The 17,487-nt window shown below is 37.7% G+C and overlaps 1 protein-coding gene across 18 annotated transcripts in view; it reads left to right on the plus strand.

Annotated features, from left to right (window-relative positions):
• Positions 1-17,487, plus strand: part of EIF4G3 (eukaryotic translation initiation factor 4 gamma 3) — a 353,112-nt gene that overhangs the window by 173,422 nt on the left and 162,203 nt on the right. For 7 of the 18 annotated variants that reach the window (XM_045164650.1, XM_025278787.3, XM_044938153.2 and 4 more), the window contains 4 exons: positions 3,441-3,473; positions 14,156-14,176; positions 15,078-15,257; positions 16,028-16,142. In XM_045164650.1, coding sequence (XP_045020585.1) covers positions 3,441-3,473; positions 14,156-14,176; positions 15,078-15,257; positions 16,028-16,142 — 349 coding nt within the window. The remainder of the gene's footprint in view (positions 1-3,440; positions 3,474-14,155; positions 14,177-15,077; positions 15,258-16,027; positions 16,143-17,487) is intronic. The other 11 variants (XM_045164652.1, XM_045164651.1, XM_044938152.2 and 8 more) reach the window with 3 other exon arrangements.

Consider the following 17,487-nt stretch of genomic DNA (forward strand, 5'->3'; position numbering starts at 1 on the left):
ACTTCTTGCAGGCAGTGGTGCCCCCGGCACGCATTATTTTTGACCACATCCGTTTATTGGCTGATGAACACAAATGCATTGATTGCATCCTCTCTGAAAGTCTAACCTGGCATGGCAGTTTTTGCCAGGCATTATGGGGAAAAGAATAACAAATTGGGTGGGTCTTCTCTATTGGGAATTAGACAGGAGTAATTTGGGGTTTAGAGGGATATCCCTTTGAGATGAATTTGATTTTAAGAGATAAATTTCTTTTTAAAAGGCTTCTTTTTCCCTCTTTCATTTTATAATTGGTTATCAAAGGGAAAACTGTCTATAGTTGTCAGCCATTTTTCTGTGGTCATAAACTATCTTCAGATACTATCCTCTATGCAATTTTTGCCATCTGCTCTGCTAGTGACCATTACCACCCCCATTACTAAAAACCACACACATAACATTCCATTACATACCCCAAAACAAGTGCAAGACTAGCAGACCCTGCACTACTCTTGCTTGTTGTTTTGGGTCCAGTTTTCTTTATTTCGTTTGTGTTGGTGCTGGGAGGGTGAAGTTGGGTTTGGAATTTGGCAGGATTGCATTTTCTTCTCACATCCCAAGTTGCCATAGTCCAGTCTCATCCATCCCACAGCTACCCCAACTGGTGAGGAGAGGTAAGCTATTGCACTCAGGAAGGGCCTCTTCCCATGGCTTTGTAGAGCAGCTAAAGCTTACTCCATTCTATTTCTGCATTAATGGGCCATTGGCAATTGCACAGTTTAGGCTTTTCTGTTCTTCCCTGGACAGCTGCCTTTGCAATCCAACTGGCTTCAAGTGGCCCCCCTCCCAACTTGAGGTGATCTTTGTGCCTGTATTTCTGCTCGATACTTGTATATTGTTGACAGTTTTGTTTAAAAGTAAAAAAAAAAAAAATTTGAAGAACTACCTATCTGTTCCATTTTCTGGTTGTATTGGAACTATTTCAACTATAATTTATTGTTTAATAGCCTCCAAAATAGTGAAATCATTGAATGCTTAATGGGGGGAGGGGGACAGTTTGGCTTTTGCAATAACCTGTAACCATTGGTTATTTTTATATTCTGTGGTGCTAAGTGCCAAAGGTACATCAATAACTATTGGTCATGCCCAGTTTCCAGCTGTGCACAGAAGGGTGAGTGGGTGCGAGGGAGCGTGGGTGGCGTTAACACTGGCTCTGAGTTCACAGAAGGCTGCTTTCCTTAGTATCTTCAGTCCTTACCATCTTAAAAACCCCTCCTAGAAAAAAGAAACAAAAGTTTTTGTTTTGAATATAAGCCAGCAGCAATTACAGTTTGTTCTGTTGCTTACAGTTACCTGTAGGATTAAGACTGTTGTCATTACAAATGAAAAACTCAATAGCCAATGGTGACTAGTGCAAAATAGACTAGGGTACTTTCCCACTAACTTTATTTTTTTAATATTCGTGTAATTTTATAAGGTACTCCTCTTGCTCATAGGAAGTTCCTTTTTGACTGGAATATTCCAAATATATAAAGTTTCAGTTTTATTGTAGAGCCTAAAAAATGGGGCCTTTCTGTGGAACAGTGATAAGACAGGTACTACTGTACTAAGGTTAATTTTTTTTAACATGGCCCTTCTCTCCCATTTCCTTCAAAAGTGTCATGAAGAAACATCACACTCCCACCCTCTATGTGAATACCACATGGGTAATATTACCTATTCTTGAAACTTGATGTCCATAGTTAGAGGTATGATCTGTTTTCTTTTCATAGTTGGAAAACTGAAAATATAAAACTTCAGTTTCTTTGAAGAGAAAATGTTTTGCAAGAAAGCTAGCTGCCATTATCATCATTCTGAAAAACTACTTTACATTGGTTTTTAGCAAGTATAATGGCTGGCTAACATGCCCTGATCCTATAAGTCACGGAGAGCTCGTTAAGATATACGGAATAATTTCAAAATGTGTTAAAACAGTGTTCATTACCTGAGCAGTAGGTAGCATTTAGCTTCTAAGGTAAATTCTTGATTAGAGCTGTCTTCAGTCATCTCCTACATTGTGGCATGTGACCTACTGCGATTTCTTGAAAATTTTTTATATTCAATAGTGACAGTTGAGGAAATAATTCTGGTAACTTAAATTCTGAGTACAGGGACTTGTTTCTTAGTTCATCTTCAGTCTTGTTCACCCATAGTAACGCGCTAACAGAAGGAAGGCTCTATAGGAAATTAAACAACTCAAAGAAGATACATATTTTAGCTCCTTAAATGTTTTAAATAAAACCTTGTGTGGTTTGCATCCAAAATGGCTTACTAAATATTTTCTTTTAACTGTTAAAGAGAGTGGTTAACATTTCAGTAGTTAACGTGTAGGTAGCCAGTAGGTGACTCTACGTGCCTGAATAATTTCTCTTTTCTTTTTAGTAAAATCCCATTGAAAGTCTGATTTTGCTCTGATGAGTTATTTGATCCTAGAGATTTTGTATTTAAAATTTAATGGGTGAAAAAGCTTTTTCTTCCATTCTAAGTTAGGGAAAGTAAGAGTTGGAATATGTATTATCCTCTTTCAAATGCTCTGTGGTTTACCTAAAAAGTTACGTTTTCTTTTGTTTTTGTTCTCAGTATCAGATAGCAGCAGGTACAAGTATGCAGTCTTGTGCTGTTGTGTCTACATAGTAATTGAGAGATTTGACTTCTTTTACTCTTTTTTTTTCTTCTTGAGCTTATAAGAGTACCACTTTGACTAAGCATGTTAAAGGATGGTGTTCTTTACCTCTGTTTTGATATGCCTGGTATTAAACTTTACTAGTTCATCGAATTTAAATATATATAATTATTTATATATTTACATTTATATATTATAAATATATTTATTTATATCTTTATATATTTATAATATATATGATAAATTTTAATCTTTAACTCCAAGAAACGAAGATAGTGAAATTTCCATTTCATATGTGAGATACCCTGTTTAACTTAAGTAAATTTGAAATCTGTACTATTACATTCTTTATTTTCTGCTGGACATTATAATTACCTCCTGGCTGTTTCTTGTAATGGGAAAGCATTTCTCATTCCCTGCAGTTTTATCAGTTGCATAAGCATAGTTGACTTTTCATATGTTTGTCTTAATATAACCACTTAGTGTTTCAAACTTTCTTTTGTTTTATTTTAGGGTTTAAAAAAAATTCCTATCAGAGAAGCACTCTTATGTGCATAGCAGCTTAGCTGTTTCTCTCCCAGCTGATAAATGGCAAACTGTTTCTGATAGAGGTGTCAGCCTGTTGAATCTTCTCAGTACCTGTCTGTCACTGTCCTGCAGCAAAGCTTTGACTGTTTGTGTTTTTTTTCTTCCTGTGGGTTTTATTTCTTTCAGCATATTGTGTGAAGTTTCGGTTTTTTGTTGTGGTGTTTCTGACTCTTTGTGCCTTTCCTTTTGTGTTTGTTTTCCCTCCTTTTCTCAGTTTGCAGCGGGGCCTCGACCTGCCCATCATCAGGTACTGTACCCTTGCCCCTTCACTATTACCCTGAACTAATAGGTGGGGGCTTTAGTAGTTTCTGACTCTTAGAATGCTGCCATTCCATGGACCCACTCAAGCTGCTCTTCAGGAGTAGCTTCAGGACTTCCCTGGCTGTCCAGTGGTTACGACTCTGCACTTCCCATGCAGAGGGTGCAGGTTCCATCCCTGATTGGAGGACTAAGAGCCTACATACCTTGTGGCTTGGCCCCCACCCCCCAAAAAAGAGTAGTTTTGCTGTGATTTAATACAGTTCTCTTTATTCTTCACTGATTTCATAGCATTTTGTTATTAGCAAACCAGTTTTCTTCTTTTTACAACACAGTTTAAAAATAAAGAGTTTCTTTACTTTCCAAAAAAAAATTGCCCTGAATTGATAGCGAACTTTGAAAGTATTTAGATATATTAAGCCCTTACGGATTTTGTGGATATCTGCAGTAAGTTTAAATTTAACTGAATGGAATAGGCAACATTCTAAGAGTTTTCTGTTAACTAACTTTCTGATGTAACTTGTATTGATGTGTATATAATAGTACTAGTATTTCTAAAACCACTTAATCTCAGTTACTAACGTAGACCTAATAAATTGATTAACAATAATATACATTCATTTGCTGCATAGTTATCTTTATTTTTAGCATATATAGAAAATTGATACCTTATTTAACTTTAATATTTTTAGCCTATTCTTTTTAAATGAAGTTATTATGTAAATTAAAATTTCAAAAATGTGTATGCAGACACTAGTTTATTTAGCAGGAATATACTAGAGGGAAATGGTTTGAGAGAAAGAAAAAAAAAGAGTTGCAGGGTTTTTCTCCCAAGTATTCTGAAACATTTTCTCATTCTGTGGTAGAAAGAGCCTAGGCTAATCTAAATTCTAAATATGATAGATCTGCTGTGTAACCAGCTGAGTTAAGCAGTCTTTTTTCTTAGCCTCGGTTTCCCTGTATGTAAAGTGGTGATAAATACCCTTTACATTAGAGATAATATATGTAAGTCATCTGGCATAAAATAAGCAGCCAGTAAGTGTTAGCTATTTTTAATATTGTCATGCAACTTAGTATGGTTTGATAAAATGAAAGAAATATTAGCAGTGTTTACCTACGGTATCATATTGGATGTTACTTAATGAAACCTTTAATTGTCTAGCAGTGATTTAATAAAAGGCTCTACTTCTCAAAATACGATTTTCCAATCTAGATGATGTAAAAACCCGATAAATTCTGAGGTGTTAAAAAAGATATTTTGCAGGAGAACTCAGAGGTGGTTGTATGAAATGGATGGCAGTTCTTTCGATTTAATAAAGAAATAAAACTTGGGGTAGTTTTTACTTGATAGAGAGAGCGTTGTTGAAGTGCTTTAAGAGCTTGGAATTTGATGTCAGCTGGACCTTGGTTTATAGCTTGGTGGTCTTGGGTAAACTGCTTACTGCTCTCAGGCTCCGTTTTCTCATCTGCAAAATGAGGAATAGTATCAGTACTCTCTTTGGACTAATGTGAAGATATGTGAAATAATACAAATAATACGATTAGTGGAGTGTTTGGCATATACTATGAATCTGGTGGATAAGATTACTAATAATGAGAAAAGATAACCTCTTAGGTTAAAAAAGATTGATTATACATTTTTTAAAAAACAGCAAATCTACTCAAGAGCCATAGAGTCAAGGTTTACATTTTAATCAGGGATAAAGCCAGAAATTCCTGACAGAGAGAAAGCTGAAAGATCTCTGTTGAAGACGCAGGGTAAAAAAACTAGTGCCTCAGCAAAAAAGTTTCTGCGCTCCTTGGTACAAGGCTAAGTGTTTCTATTACTTGAGTTCAGTTGCAGTGGTCCTCAAATTGGGATGTTTAAGCCTTTATATATTGTCAGCTTTTGGAAAATCTAGTTTTTAAAAACTTTCTTCTGAGTCTAAAGGCTTGTGATGTATTTTATCTTTTTAAAAAATTTTAACAACCAAGCAAAACTTTTAAGAAATCTTTCCGAGAAAAGGTGAATTTCTATCCTGAAATCATTTTTCATGTGTAATGTATCTCAGAAAATGTATCAGTCCTTTATTTATCTGTAGGATGATGATTGTGAAATTAAGCATATTTCAGCCATTAAAAGGTAGAACTATATATGTGTATATATTTATTATTTATCCATTATCAAGAAACCCACACCCGTTCTTGAAGATGGGTTATTAAGATACAGCATAAACCCAGAGCATTGCTTTTGGATCTGAAAACTTCAGGTAGCTGGCTGCTTTTACTCTGATATTCTTCCTTTTTAAACAAAAATTAAATTTTTTTCCCTTGTGCCTCACAGATTTAAGTAAGGAAATAGACAGCTTTGGCTCAGGCTGCTGCAGTAGCTACTTTGGAGAAGTGGAGTAGGGGAGAGAGTGGTTGGAGTGGGACTGCTGAGCATCGATCGGGTAGCTTGAACCAGTGTTGTGGGATGCCTTCGAGGACTTTGTTAGGAAGAGTTTGCATCTTGTATTCATGGATGGAGGGGCCAGTTTGGCTTGTTTTCCTATGGAATTAGTATTGGCATTTTGGATAGAATAACCAGTTATGAAAAACTGCTCTCTATATTGTAGTTCCTTTAGCAACCTTTGGGTTAATACATGCCAGTGGAATTCCTACAGTGACAGTTTAAGAGACAAAATGAAAAAAAAATACCTCCATACATTCCCAGATGCCCTGTATGGAAGTGGCACTGTTCCTCATTTAGGAATGGCGGGCTGAAGTCTGCATTTAAGACATCTCCTCAGACCTGAACCCTGAGAGTTTCATGGAGAAGGAGATGCTCATGACATGAAACAAGACACAGAGAGGCTTGCATAATGAAAGCAGTACTGTTGAAAACAAATGTTGAAGGCATAGAGAAAAGACACTTTTTTAGAGAAAATATTTATGTCCTGGGATATTTTTGGTTTCTTGTGCTTCAGACTCTTAAGTTGAATGAAGGTCCCCCATTTTTTTTTTTTTTTTTTTTTCTTCCCATCTATGGCTGTTTGCTTTGGCCAGAAAGAGTTGAATCAAGGGTTAGAGTCCGCTTTGACTAGTTAGAATTAGTGAATAGATTTCTCAGTTCTCCTTTATTGCATTATTCATCAGCGGCTACCTTTCCAATCATGTATCCTTTCAGTGCTTTGATCTCATTTTTTTTTCTTTTTATGAAATAATTTGGTGCTGGATGATGTTTTGATGTTTCTAAAGTCCTGTAGTACATATATAACTTTTCATAGATGTTTAGTAACAATTGTTTCCATAAACTGTCGACTAAAAAAGATGCACAAGGTGAGAGTTGTGGGTTAAGTTTTACTTGTGGCCAAATGAGGATGACAGCCCTGGAGACAGCACCTTAGATAGCTCTGAGAAACTGCTGCAAAGAGGCAGCAGGGAGGATCAGCGTATAGTGATTTTTGGTGAAAGGGGAGTACATTCAATCAAGCACACAGTTTTTTGGAGAAGGTTGTTGCTAGTCTCTGTCGCTAGTCTCATGAAGGTTAGTTACTGCTGGTCACGAGGAGCAGACGTCACCACAAGTAATTTTAGTGCTTTTCTGGTTGTGAGGAGATGTAAGAGTTGCTTCTTCTGAAACTATCTTCCTAAGGCCTGTTCTGCCAGTTTTTCCCAGAGCACAGAGGGCCTCATTCTTGATCTCTACCCTGAACTCCTTTCAGGGTGTGTTGAAGGTCAGTGGCTGCAGCAGTCTGTGATTTAATCCTTATGGAGGCAGATGGCAAGTGCCAATTTTTAGTTGGCAAAACGTTGCAAAGAAAAAATGAATAATTATTTAGATAAGTTATTTGATTCCTTATGAAAACACCGTCATCCAGTTTAGTAATCTGAAACTTATGTATTTTTTTTCTTCTTTGTGAGATGAAGTTACTAGAATTGAAGTGGAACAACAGGATTTTGGGTAGTTAACATTTTTAGTTTAAGAGAACCAAGAAACTGGTATAGGAAGTGTTTCTTGGAACTGCTTTCATTGAACAGATCTTTCCATGATCTTCTTAAGAGCCCAGCCAGGGCTCTGTTTGAGTCCCTCAAGTCAGAGGGATCCCGTGTTCTGAGTAAGCTTGTGCCAGCCACATCATCTTCCTGGTACAGTTAATTTTTGGCTTTTGCAGGGAGTCTTTGGCCTAGTAATGATGTTCTTACTCTTTTTGCACTTAATAACCTGAAGAGAGCTTTAGCTTAGAATAATAGTAAAAGAAGTAGTCCTAACTTATTTTATATGCAAAACAATCTTGGCTTTAGAAATATGTCAACTATTTTTCTTCCAATGTTTGAAAATCCCGAGGTACCTAGAAACTGAAAGAACAGAACGTACACCCAGAACTAAAACAAGTGGCTTGGTATAATGTAGATCTGGTCTTTGAAGACTGTGTAGCTGTGGTTTAAAGTTACTGATGTTCCTGTCCTTATTTTACTTTTGAATTTCACAAGAAATATCAAGTGTTGGTTTTATACCATGGCTGAATAGTCTTTGCATTTTGAGGTAATTTAAATTGTTCATGGAACAAAAACATTTTGTAGTATCTTGATATATGATTTTAGTTCACATAGTGTTCAAAGGAATTGGATTTAGCATTAATAAATGATAAGCTTCACAAAACTTAACAGTGTTTGGCATCAAAGAATTGTTACCTGGTGGCAGGCGTTGAAACTATACATGTTTTCCTATTGTAGTTTGGTTCTTTTTGCAAAAAGATTTTTTAAAAAGGAAGAAACAGTTGCCTTGCATTCCATCCTCTCCATTATGACCTCTAAAGGTTTCTGTACTCAAAGTTGTGCTGTTGAAATTGACGTCCCGGTCCCTGGTAGAGAAATATTTGTATTGCTCTAGGCAGTTTCTTAGATTTGGAAAATAAAATAAATGAAGGTTTTGAATTTGCCTCTAGGGCCAGACCTGGCATATCAGAGTTTAATGGATAGGAAATCTGATTAAGCATCTGTGCAGTCTTATTACCAGAACTCTTGTACCAGAGCTTAATGTAGGCCAGTGATGGGCAGTTTTATCTGGTACCTAACTCACAAGGAGTTACAGGGTAGCAGCAGAGACAGCGACGAAAATATAGGTTGGGAGTTGTCATAACTGGCATTCAATCTAACCTTTACTGTAAACTGACCTTTGACCTCAGCTTGATCTGTGAAATGGGTAAAATATGCTCACACGTGAAGTAATACTGAAGTATTATAATAAGAGCATGTATTTCCTAAGGGCATTGTGATAATTAAAATACCTGCCTGTCACAGTGCCTGACACATCCTAGGCCCCTGATAAGCGTCAGTTTCCTTTAGCACTAAGATGCCTTTCCCTTTCACCAAGCTGTTTTTACCTGTGAATGAAGTGTTCTACAAGGATGCTTCTGTTTCCCAGACTCTGCGCTGTGATCTGACAGAACACTAGCTTGTTCCTGACAAAATCCTTAGGGACTTCTTTCCTCCATCTGACACAATCCTCTGAGGGAGCACTGTCTAATAGAAGCACATCTTCTGTATCTGTGCTATTCACTACGGAAGCCATTAGTCACGTGTAGCTGTTGAGTGCTTGAATTATGCGTTGTGGCCCAAGAACTGAATTTTTAATTAAATTTTAATTTAAGTACCACATATGATTAGTGGCTGCCTATTGAACAGCTCAGCTATAGGGCTTAATTCCTTAGGTCTAATCTCCTAATTCTTAGTGAAATCTAAATTATCTGATAATATAGGCTATGTGCAGGAAAACACAAAGAATTTTAAATGAATAACCTTCATTATAAATTGTTGTAAGTCAGCAGAACATCTGATTCGTACTTGAGTGATATGCCATTATGTGGGCTCTTTAACACTTGTCTTTTTCTAGCTCATCAGAAAATCATAACACTATTATTTTTCCTTGCATGCTTATTTTTTTTAAAAAAAAGATATCGGAGAAGGCGATGGCACCCCACTCCAGTACTGTTGCCTGGAAAATCCCATGGATGGAGGAGCCTGGTAGGCTGCAGTCCATGGGGTTGCTAAGAGTTGGACACGACTGACCGACTTCACTTTCACTTTCCACTTTCATGCATTGGAGAAGGAAATGGCAACCCACTCCAGTGTTCTTGCCTGGAGAATCCCAGGGACGGAGAAGCCTGGTGGGCTGCAGTCCATGGGGTCGCACAGAGTCAGACACGACTGAAGCGACCTAGCAGCAGCAGCAGCATTAACCTAAAAATTCTTAATTGAGAATCTGTTTATCCCTCCAGTGGGTTGAATTATCAATACATATGCAAAAAACTAGGGATTTCAGAAGCATAGTTTTGATATGTTTTTATTGCTTTGCAAATTAATAAGTACTCAGTGGTTTTAGACGTAGGAAGAACTAATGTGACTGAATAAGTTTTTTATAGTTGCTGAAAATGAATAGGTGTTTTTCAAAGAGTTTCTGATTATTATATAGATTTTTTTTTAGAGATGTCTTTGTCTTTTGATGATGTTAGGAGAACAAATTCATAAGAAATGTTATATTCTAATTGACAGCATCTTGGGAATTCCCTGGAGGTCCAATGGTTGGCTTCATTGCAGGGGCCCGGATTCAGTCCTTGGTCAAGGAACTAAAATCCTGCAAGTTGCACAGCACACACACCACACCTCCCCGCCCCCCCACCCCCACCACCAAAAAAAAGAGACATGGACATCATCTTCAAAAAGCAATATGACAGATGTTGTTGGCCAGGAAACTATGGTAAAGGTATAAATACGGTGTCTTTAGAAGGATTTTCCAAGAGGTAACATTTTCCTTTTTGCTTCTGTAGTGTTTCTCTGAAGGTCAGCAATCTTGCAATCTTGAGTCCCCTATAAATTCAGCCTCTGTTTTAAATGTATCCTAGCCCTTTGGAGCTACCCAAAGTACCACCTCAAATGGGGCTGTCCTCTTCCTCTGCCATTTTCCTGGTATACTAGTGGGCCATACTAGTGAAAGACAGAAGACTAAACAGATTGAAATCAAGCTTGGAGATGATACTTATGTTGTACAAGGTTCTTCTCTCCTTGCCTGTCTCATTTCAGCATTTTTATCAGTGACTTGGATTAATGCCTTGCCTGGCAAATTGGCTGATGATGATGTAGTTTTGACATTGCATGACATATTTTGAATACAGAAGATTCTATACAATCTGAAATGATGGGTTGAAATTAGCCAGATAAATTTTCAAAGGAATAAAACACTTGATTTCTGTATGAGATTCAAATCACAATTGTAAGAGTACACAGAGAAGTAAAGAGCATGACTTATTGCCAGGTTATGTATAAAGAAGATTAAAGAGTTTAAGATGATTGTAACTCAGTACTAATTGGTAGTAAAATGTTTTGACAAAGGAGCTCCTGTGATCCTTGTTCATTAATGGAAGCATAATTGGCCAGAATAAAAGAGAGATATTGTTCCTTTATTCTGCAGCAGATATTTATTGAGTGAGGTCCTGGCACATTCTGGGCAGACCTGGAAATTTATATTCGGCTCTCTACTTTGAGAACTTTGAGCAGTGGGAGAAAATTGAGGAGAAAAGAGTAAGCTGTTTAGGGAATTTAAAAGTCTTTGTTGGAATGACAAGGGGTTCAGAGTGGTGATTGACCTGGAACAAAAAACAGTGATAAGTTGCCAGCAATGGCAGGTTGTCACTTACAGAGAGGAAGGATTTGACTTCGATGTGAGTTTGGGGAGGGTAGATGTCAGACCGGAGGATAGGTGGTTCAGAAACTTTGGAGCCAGTAGAAGGAAGAACTTTTGTGGTGTCAGAACTCCCATTTAACAGCACAGTAGAACTGTGTTGAGTTGCTAAAGTCTGATAGCACCAAAGGCATGTTATTTAAGAGATTCAAACTTTAGGTATATGGTTAGACTAAATGGCCTGTACTGTGCTTCCAGAAGCAGGATGTGTTGCTTCTTGTAATGATTCTTCAGCACTCAGTGGAGAGGAAAAAGTATTCAGAAGCACTGGAAGCAGTTTGGGAAAGCCTGTTCACATCCACAGTTTTCACTAACCTATGGTTTGCTGCCATGCCTGCCCACTGTTAAATCTAATGCTGTATTTACAGTTGAATGGTTAAGAGGGAAGAGAATCCATATCTTTTTATTCCTTTGCATGTCCAGCCATTATACCTTTTCCTCTGTGTGTGTGTGTGTGTGTGTGTGTGTGTGTGTGTGAGAGAGAGAGAGAGAGAGAGACAGACAGACAGAGAAATGTGGTTTTTTTAAAAAGAAGAAACAAGTTCCAAATAGCCTGTCACTGTAAAAATCTTAGTGCAGTAAAGCTGAGTAAATGTAAGCCTGTTAAATGTACCAGGGATAAAAAAAAATGTATGAACAAGTTTCAGTAACTCTGAAGGAAATAGAGAATTAAGAGTCTTGTAGGAAGAAGAAATTTGTTTTCCTAACTGATAATACATGAGTTTTCATGAAGTGATTGATGGGGTGTTTTTGTTACCAGTAATCAATTATGATTGATGTGCTACCCGTTAGTGTAGTTTGATAAATGTCCTGGCACACGCCTTCAGCTTTTGAAAAGAATTCTTCTGACTGACATATCACATGTTTGAAATTACAAAGGGTATTCTGTTTCATGAGAGGTAGAGTGTGTAACAGTTACAAGTACAGGCTCAGAACCTGAATATGTTTAAATTATACATGGGAGACCTTTAGGATGTTACTAATCTCCCCATCCCCCTCAATTTCCTCATATATCTATCTAATAGTGGTGTTAATAATAGTATCTGCCTTAGAGATTTGTAATGAGGATTAACTTAATATGTATATGTAAAGTGTTGAGAGTGGTACCTGGTAACTGAAAGTGCTATATGAATCTTTATTGATGTTATTTAGTGTGCATGTTTAATACATTTTTTAGTTTCAAAGCTGAAGTCTTAGTTTATTTAAAAAAAAGTATATTGTATGTCCACATAAACACAAGTTTAGTGTTTTACTGGCTCAGGTATATGTTATTATGAATATCATTAGAAACATTTGTTTTGTTTCTCTTTCAAAACAGCTAAAGCAAACAATCTTATCCTGTTCAGAAATCTCCTTGAGTAAAATGTAATCTCAGTTAGTCTAGACAAGCTGGTTAAAAATTAGAGCAGAACAGTTAGAAGATAGTGGTAAGGAAAGTGGTTATGGGAAAACTGAACCCCTATTTTTCTTGTTAATGGAATAAGTTAATGGAATAGTTTCCTTTCTCCCTCTAGCCCCCTCACCTCCCCGTAACACCATGTGTCTTCAAAGGCAATAAGTACTTTGACAAAAGTAGTTGATAATAACCACAGTGGATCATCACGTGTGTGCGTTTGATCCTCTCCTTGTCTTGGCTGCCCTCTAGAGTTCATGGAAAGGAATCTTACAGAATTAATTGTATCCAGGGTGCCTGACATCTAGGAGTGCTCGATATATTGAGCCAGATGAATGACCCTGCTCTCCTTGAGTCTTGTAACAGCTTTGTGGCTCCTGATACATATACTGCGTTACAAAAAACGCCTCGGTTCATTCCTGAAGTGTGGTTACAGCTCACATATGTTGATGAAAAATAGATTCTGTCTACTGTGTAATTAAGAGAAGTGAAGTCTAGCATGGAAAGTTTACTAGTCCAATGTTCCTGGTTTTAACTGACAGAAATTCTTGTGCCTGTCACCAAAACTGTGTCAGTAGAGATAATTTGAAGACTATTGTCTCTGTAATCCAGCCCAGGCTCCTCCTGCCTCTCGAATTTTCTTTTCATCTTCTCCAACTACTCTCTGGTTTTCCCCATTCACTTCATTCTCCTGCTATACCTTCCTGTCTGTTCCTTTTCTGTCCCTTATTTTCTTTAGGGTTTTCTTTGCCCTGGGATATGAGGGCTGAATGGGGATGAGCCTTGGGCACTGGATCCCAGGTCTTCCAATTCAACACAAGATGAAAAGTTACTTCCTACCACCTGTGGGTAGCTTGATACTCAAGAGTAGGACATGATAAAACCTGAGCAGGCCCAAAGGTCAGGCTTGCCTTTATTAGGACCAATAGCAGCACTCACATCTGGAATCATAAGACAACTCGGGAGGTTTTGGAGCTGAACATTTTTAGACTACTACTCTATTTCCCATTTTAAACCTGTAGGTGGCCTCTTACATACCTAGTTAGTTGAAAAGAGCAAGTTTCTGTCATAAGGAGTCTGGTAAAAGTTGACAAGTTTAGGTGTTTCCTGGCACTTTCACAAACTTGAAAGTAACCAAATGGCACTCCTACTGTTAATGCTCATCTCCACTCAAGATGAAAAGTAGGTCTTAGCTGAATAACTAATGCTGAATCATATCATGGGGGTGCATGAGAGCCAGGAATAGGCCTCAGTAGTTCCAGCTGTGCTTGTCCAGTAAGCAGACATTTCCTTCCAAGCTGTTAAGACTTGTGGCTGTACTATTAGAATATTTTTGCCTCTGGATTTATTTACTTTGATTAAATGTCATTCGATTCTTGAGTTCCATGTGCCCTTGAATTCTCAAGTGGAGAACTGTCATTCTGACTTTCTGATCTTCCTTCTTCTCCTATTATTACTGAATAGAAAGATGTTTTTGCTGACCTGCATGCTATGTCCTGCCCCTTCCTACTGATCTGTAAGCTTTTCCATTGGCTTTCTTTCTGTTTCCTGCTGCTTTCTTGCTTCATAATTGAAGGGAGGATTCAGACCCATCCAGGTAACAAACTACCGGTTCTGCATGGCGTCCTTATTTCTCCATTCCCTTATTTTTGTCCTAAGAGCGAGAGTGACTGTGTGCTGACGCATACGTGCGCTCACAGTGGGAATTTCCTATTGGTATATTGTTTCAAGGCTTTTAAGCCCGCAGTGAGAACCATAAACAACCACAAGTACTGGTTGCCATTTGAAAGTTCCTTCCAGACCATTCAAAGGCCTGTCTAGATTTTCTACTTTTATCGCAAACTATTTGAGAAACCAAAACTGGGTTCAGTTCCGTATGAGATTGCCACTGTTTTCAAAATGAAGGCTTTTCCCATTATATGTCAATTAGCATGTGACACCCTCACAGTTAAGTTTAATTTAATTTGACCTAGATAAACTGAGATGAAAATTTTAATGTCCAGACAGATTTTTGTTGTTGTTGTTACTGTAAATGTTTTATAAATGACTTGACTGGTATTTTTTTAGGGGACTACTTTAGGTTTTAATAAGTTGATAATGAGCCATCAACTCTTCATGAAAGCAGGAATGCTTTTATATAATACAGCAGAACAACTTTTAGAGAGATACCAACTGCCCCTTTTGTTATATTTTACCACACGTTTTAACATTAATCATTTGTGGTATAGAACTTTTAGTTTCAATTAGTTGAGACTTCATTTTAAAAGTGAAACTGCCCTACTGTTTTCAAATGAGTGACAACGTTGATCAAAACGAATTAGTGTGGCTGGGCCTCATGTAGAATGTTTTTTTTGTGTGTGAAATGTTATATTGTATTTCTAATTCAAGTTATTAAGATTTTTGTTAGTGGAAAAAAAGGAGAAAGCTCATGATAGTAAAATCTATATATTGCCTTTTATAAAAATACATAAATAAATCTTTTTTTCTCCCCTCCTCAGTTTTTCCAGAGGCCTCAAATACAGCCTCCCAGAGCCACCATCCCGAACAGCAGCCCTTCCATTCGACCCGGTGCACAGACACCCACTGCAGTGTATCAGGCCAATCAGCACATCATGATGGTTAACCATCTGCCCATGCCGTACCCAGTGCCCCAGGGTCCTCAGTACTGTATACCACAGGTAAAGTATCTCTCAGATCCACGTGGTCCGTCAGTAGCAGCGTGGAGAGTGACTCAGATTCTCACCAGGGGGAGCAGGGAGGATGGCTTATGGCATCGATTTTTAGTGATGTGTGAACTTTTTTGTTGGATGTAAATCTAAGCCATTTTGTCGTTTTTCGTAATATTGTTAAGGAGGTATTTTTTTCATCTCTTGAAATTTTCTAAGATGATAGAGAAATTGTTTGTATATCCTATCTTTCCCCCAGTCCCTTACCCACAGTCAGTTGCTCTAAAGTAGACTCAGTAACTAGCTGTTCCAGGGATGTTGTTCAATGTCATTGAAAGCTGTCAGCCTGAAATAATTTTTCCGTGAGCTGATACCTGCCTGTGCTCTCATTTGCTATATGGCCGTTCGTAAGGCACACCTTTTTCTTCATCCTCATTGCATCTTTTTAAAATTGAAGTGTAGCTGATTTATAGTCCTGTGTGAGTTTCAGATGTGTGGCAGGTGGTTCAGTTACACCTGTGTATATTCAGGTTTTTAGTTCCTTTCCATTATAGGTTATTACAAGATACCGAATTTAGTTCCCTGTACTATACAGAAAATCCTTGTTTTTATCTACTCATTGCATCTTAATGTTCAGCAAGCATTTTGAATGTGTTTAACAAAGTGACTTCACCTCCTTTAAATGATTCTCTCTCTCTCACACACACATACTCACCCCTTTATTTTTCCATAGTAAGCTACTTTCATGGTATTTATCAGCGTCTCTGATTCCTCTCTTCTAGTACCGTCACAGTGGCCCTCCGTATGTTGGGCCACCACAACAGTACCCGGTTCAACCACCAGGACCAGGTCCTTTTTATCCTGGGCCAGGACCTGGGGACTTCCCCAGTGCTTACGGTAAGTGTGAAAATTTGAGCAATTTCTGCTAGTTTGTTGTGCTCATTCCATTTTGTTGTGTAGCAGGACAGTTTAGATAATGAGATTTGGTGGTGTGAAAGTGAAAAAGTGCTAGCGCACAGTTGTGTCTAACTCTCTGCGACCCCATGGACTGTAGCCCGTCAGACTCCCTGTCCATGGCATTCTCCAGGCCAGAATACTGGAGTGGGTTGCCATTCCCTTCTCCACGGGATCTTCCCAACCCAGGGATCAAACCCAGGTCTCCTGCATTGCAGACAGATTCTTTACCATCTGTACCACAGGGAAGGATTTTTAAACAAAATGTTGCAAACAGTTCTGACCTGAAAGCTTTGTTTTAAGAGAGTGGCATATAAGGAAAGAGTATTATAGTAATGTATTTAGTTAATGACACCTTCTGAAGGAGCTGGTAATTCTGTCCTGAAAGGGCCCATGTCTCAGTCTGATGTCTCCTACCAGCTCATCATTATCTAGATTTTTACTGGATTTTTGCTAAATGCATAAATATACCTTATCTCCCTTTCATGATTTCTTTTTTCCTAAGCATTTACCATCATTTACCAAAACATTTGCTGATGTTTTCCCACTGGAATGTGATATTCATGAAGGCAGGGAATTTTGTTTGTTTTGTTTACCACTCTATCCCTAGTACCTCGAGGACAGTGACTGGCAGGCACTTAGAGAATATACATGGGATGCCTGAATTTAACTCAGAGTACCTGTGATTCCTTTTCTGCAGAATTGTGGTGATATCTGTGTCATGGGGAGGTTTTGAGAATTAGTTAAGTGAAAATGCCTTGAGAAACTACAAGTACTTTGAGTGTACAAAAGCAAGCACCATGTTTATACTTGGTGTGTGAACCAGTGCTAAACCAAGGAGTAATAAAAATTACTTATCTTATTCAGTAAGCATCTGTGACATCCCACACTTGTTTTATTCCATAGAAAGCCAATTTTAAGTGATAAAATCAGTGAATACTAGAAAAATTAAACTTTAAGAATCAGTAAACATCAATCTTCTCTGTTACAGCAAGGAAATATTAAAATTTTAACTTGTTCTTTTAAGATGGTTATCTGCCATAGAAAAACATGTATCCGCTAACTATTTTCCTAACATTGGGATTAGTTCCTCAGTTAAAAACCTTTTAGAATAATCTATGGGTATTAGAATACCCCAAGGAGATTTCCCTTAGGTTTTCAGGTGAAATAGGCAAAGCAGCCAAGTGTTTGCCTAGCTTTACTTCTTTTAGAAAAGGAAAACCTTCCTTTTACTTTGAAACTGCTGTTTCAAAATGGTATACTTTATAACTTCATTATATGTCTCAGA

The sequence above is a fragment of the Bubalus bubalis genome, chromosome 2, assembly GCF_019923935.1.
Source record: "Bubalus bubalis isolate 160015118507 breed Murrah chromosome 2, NDDB_SH_1, whole genome shotgun sequence".
Lineage (NCBI taxonomy): Eukaryota > Metazoa > Chordata > Mammalia > Artiodactyla > Bovidae > Bubalus > Bubalus bubalis.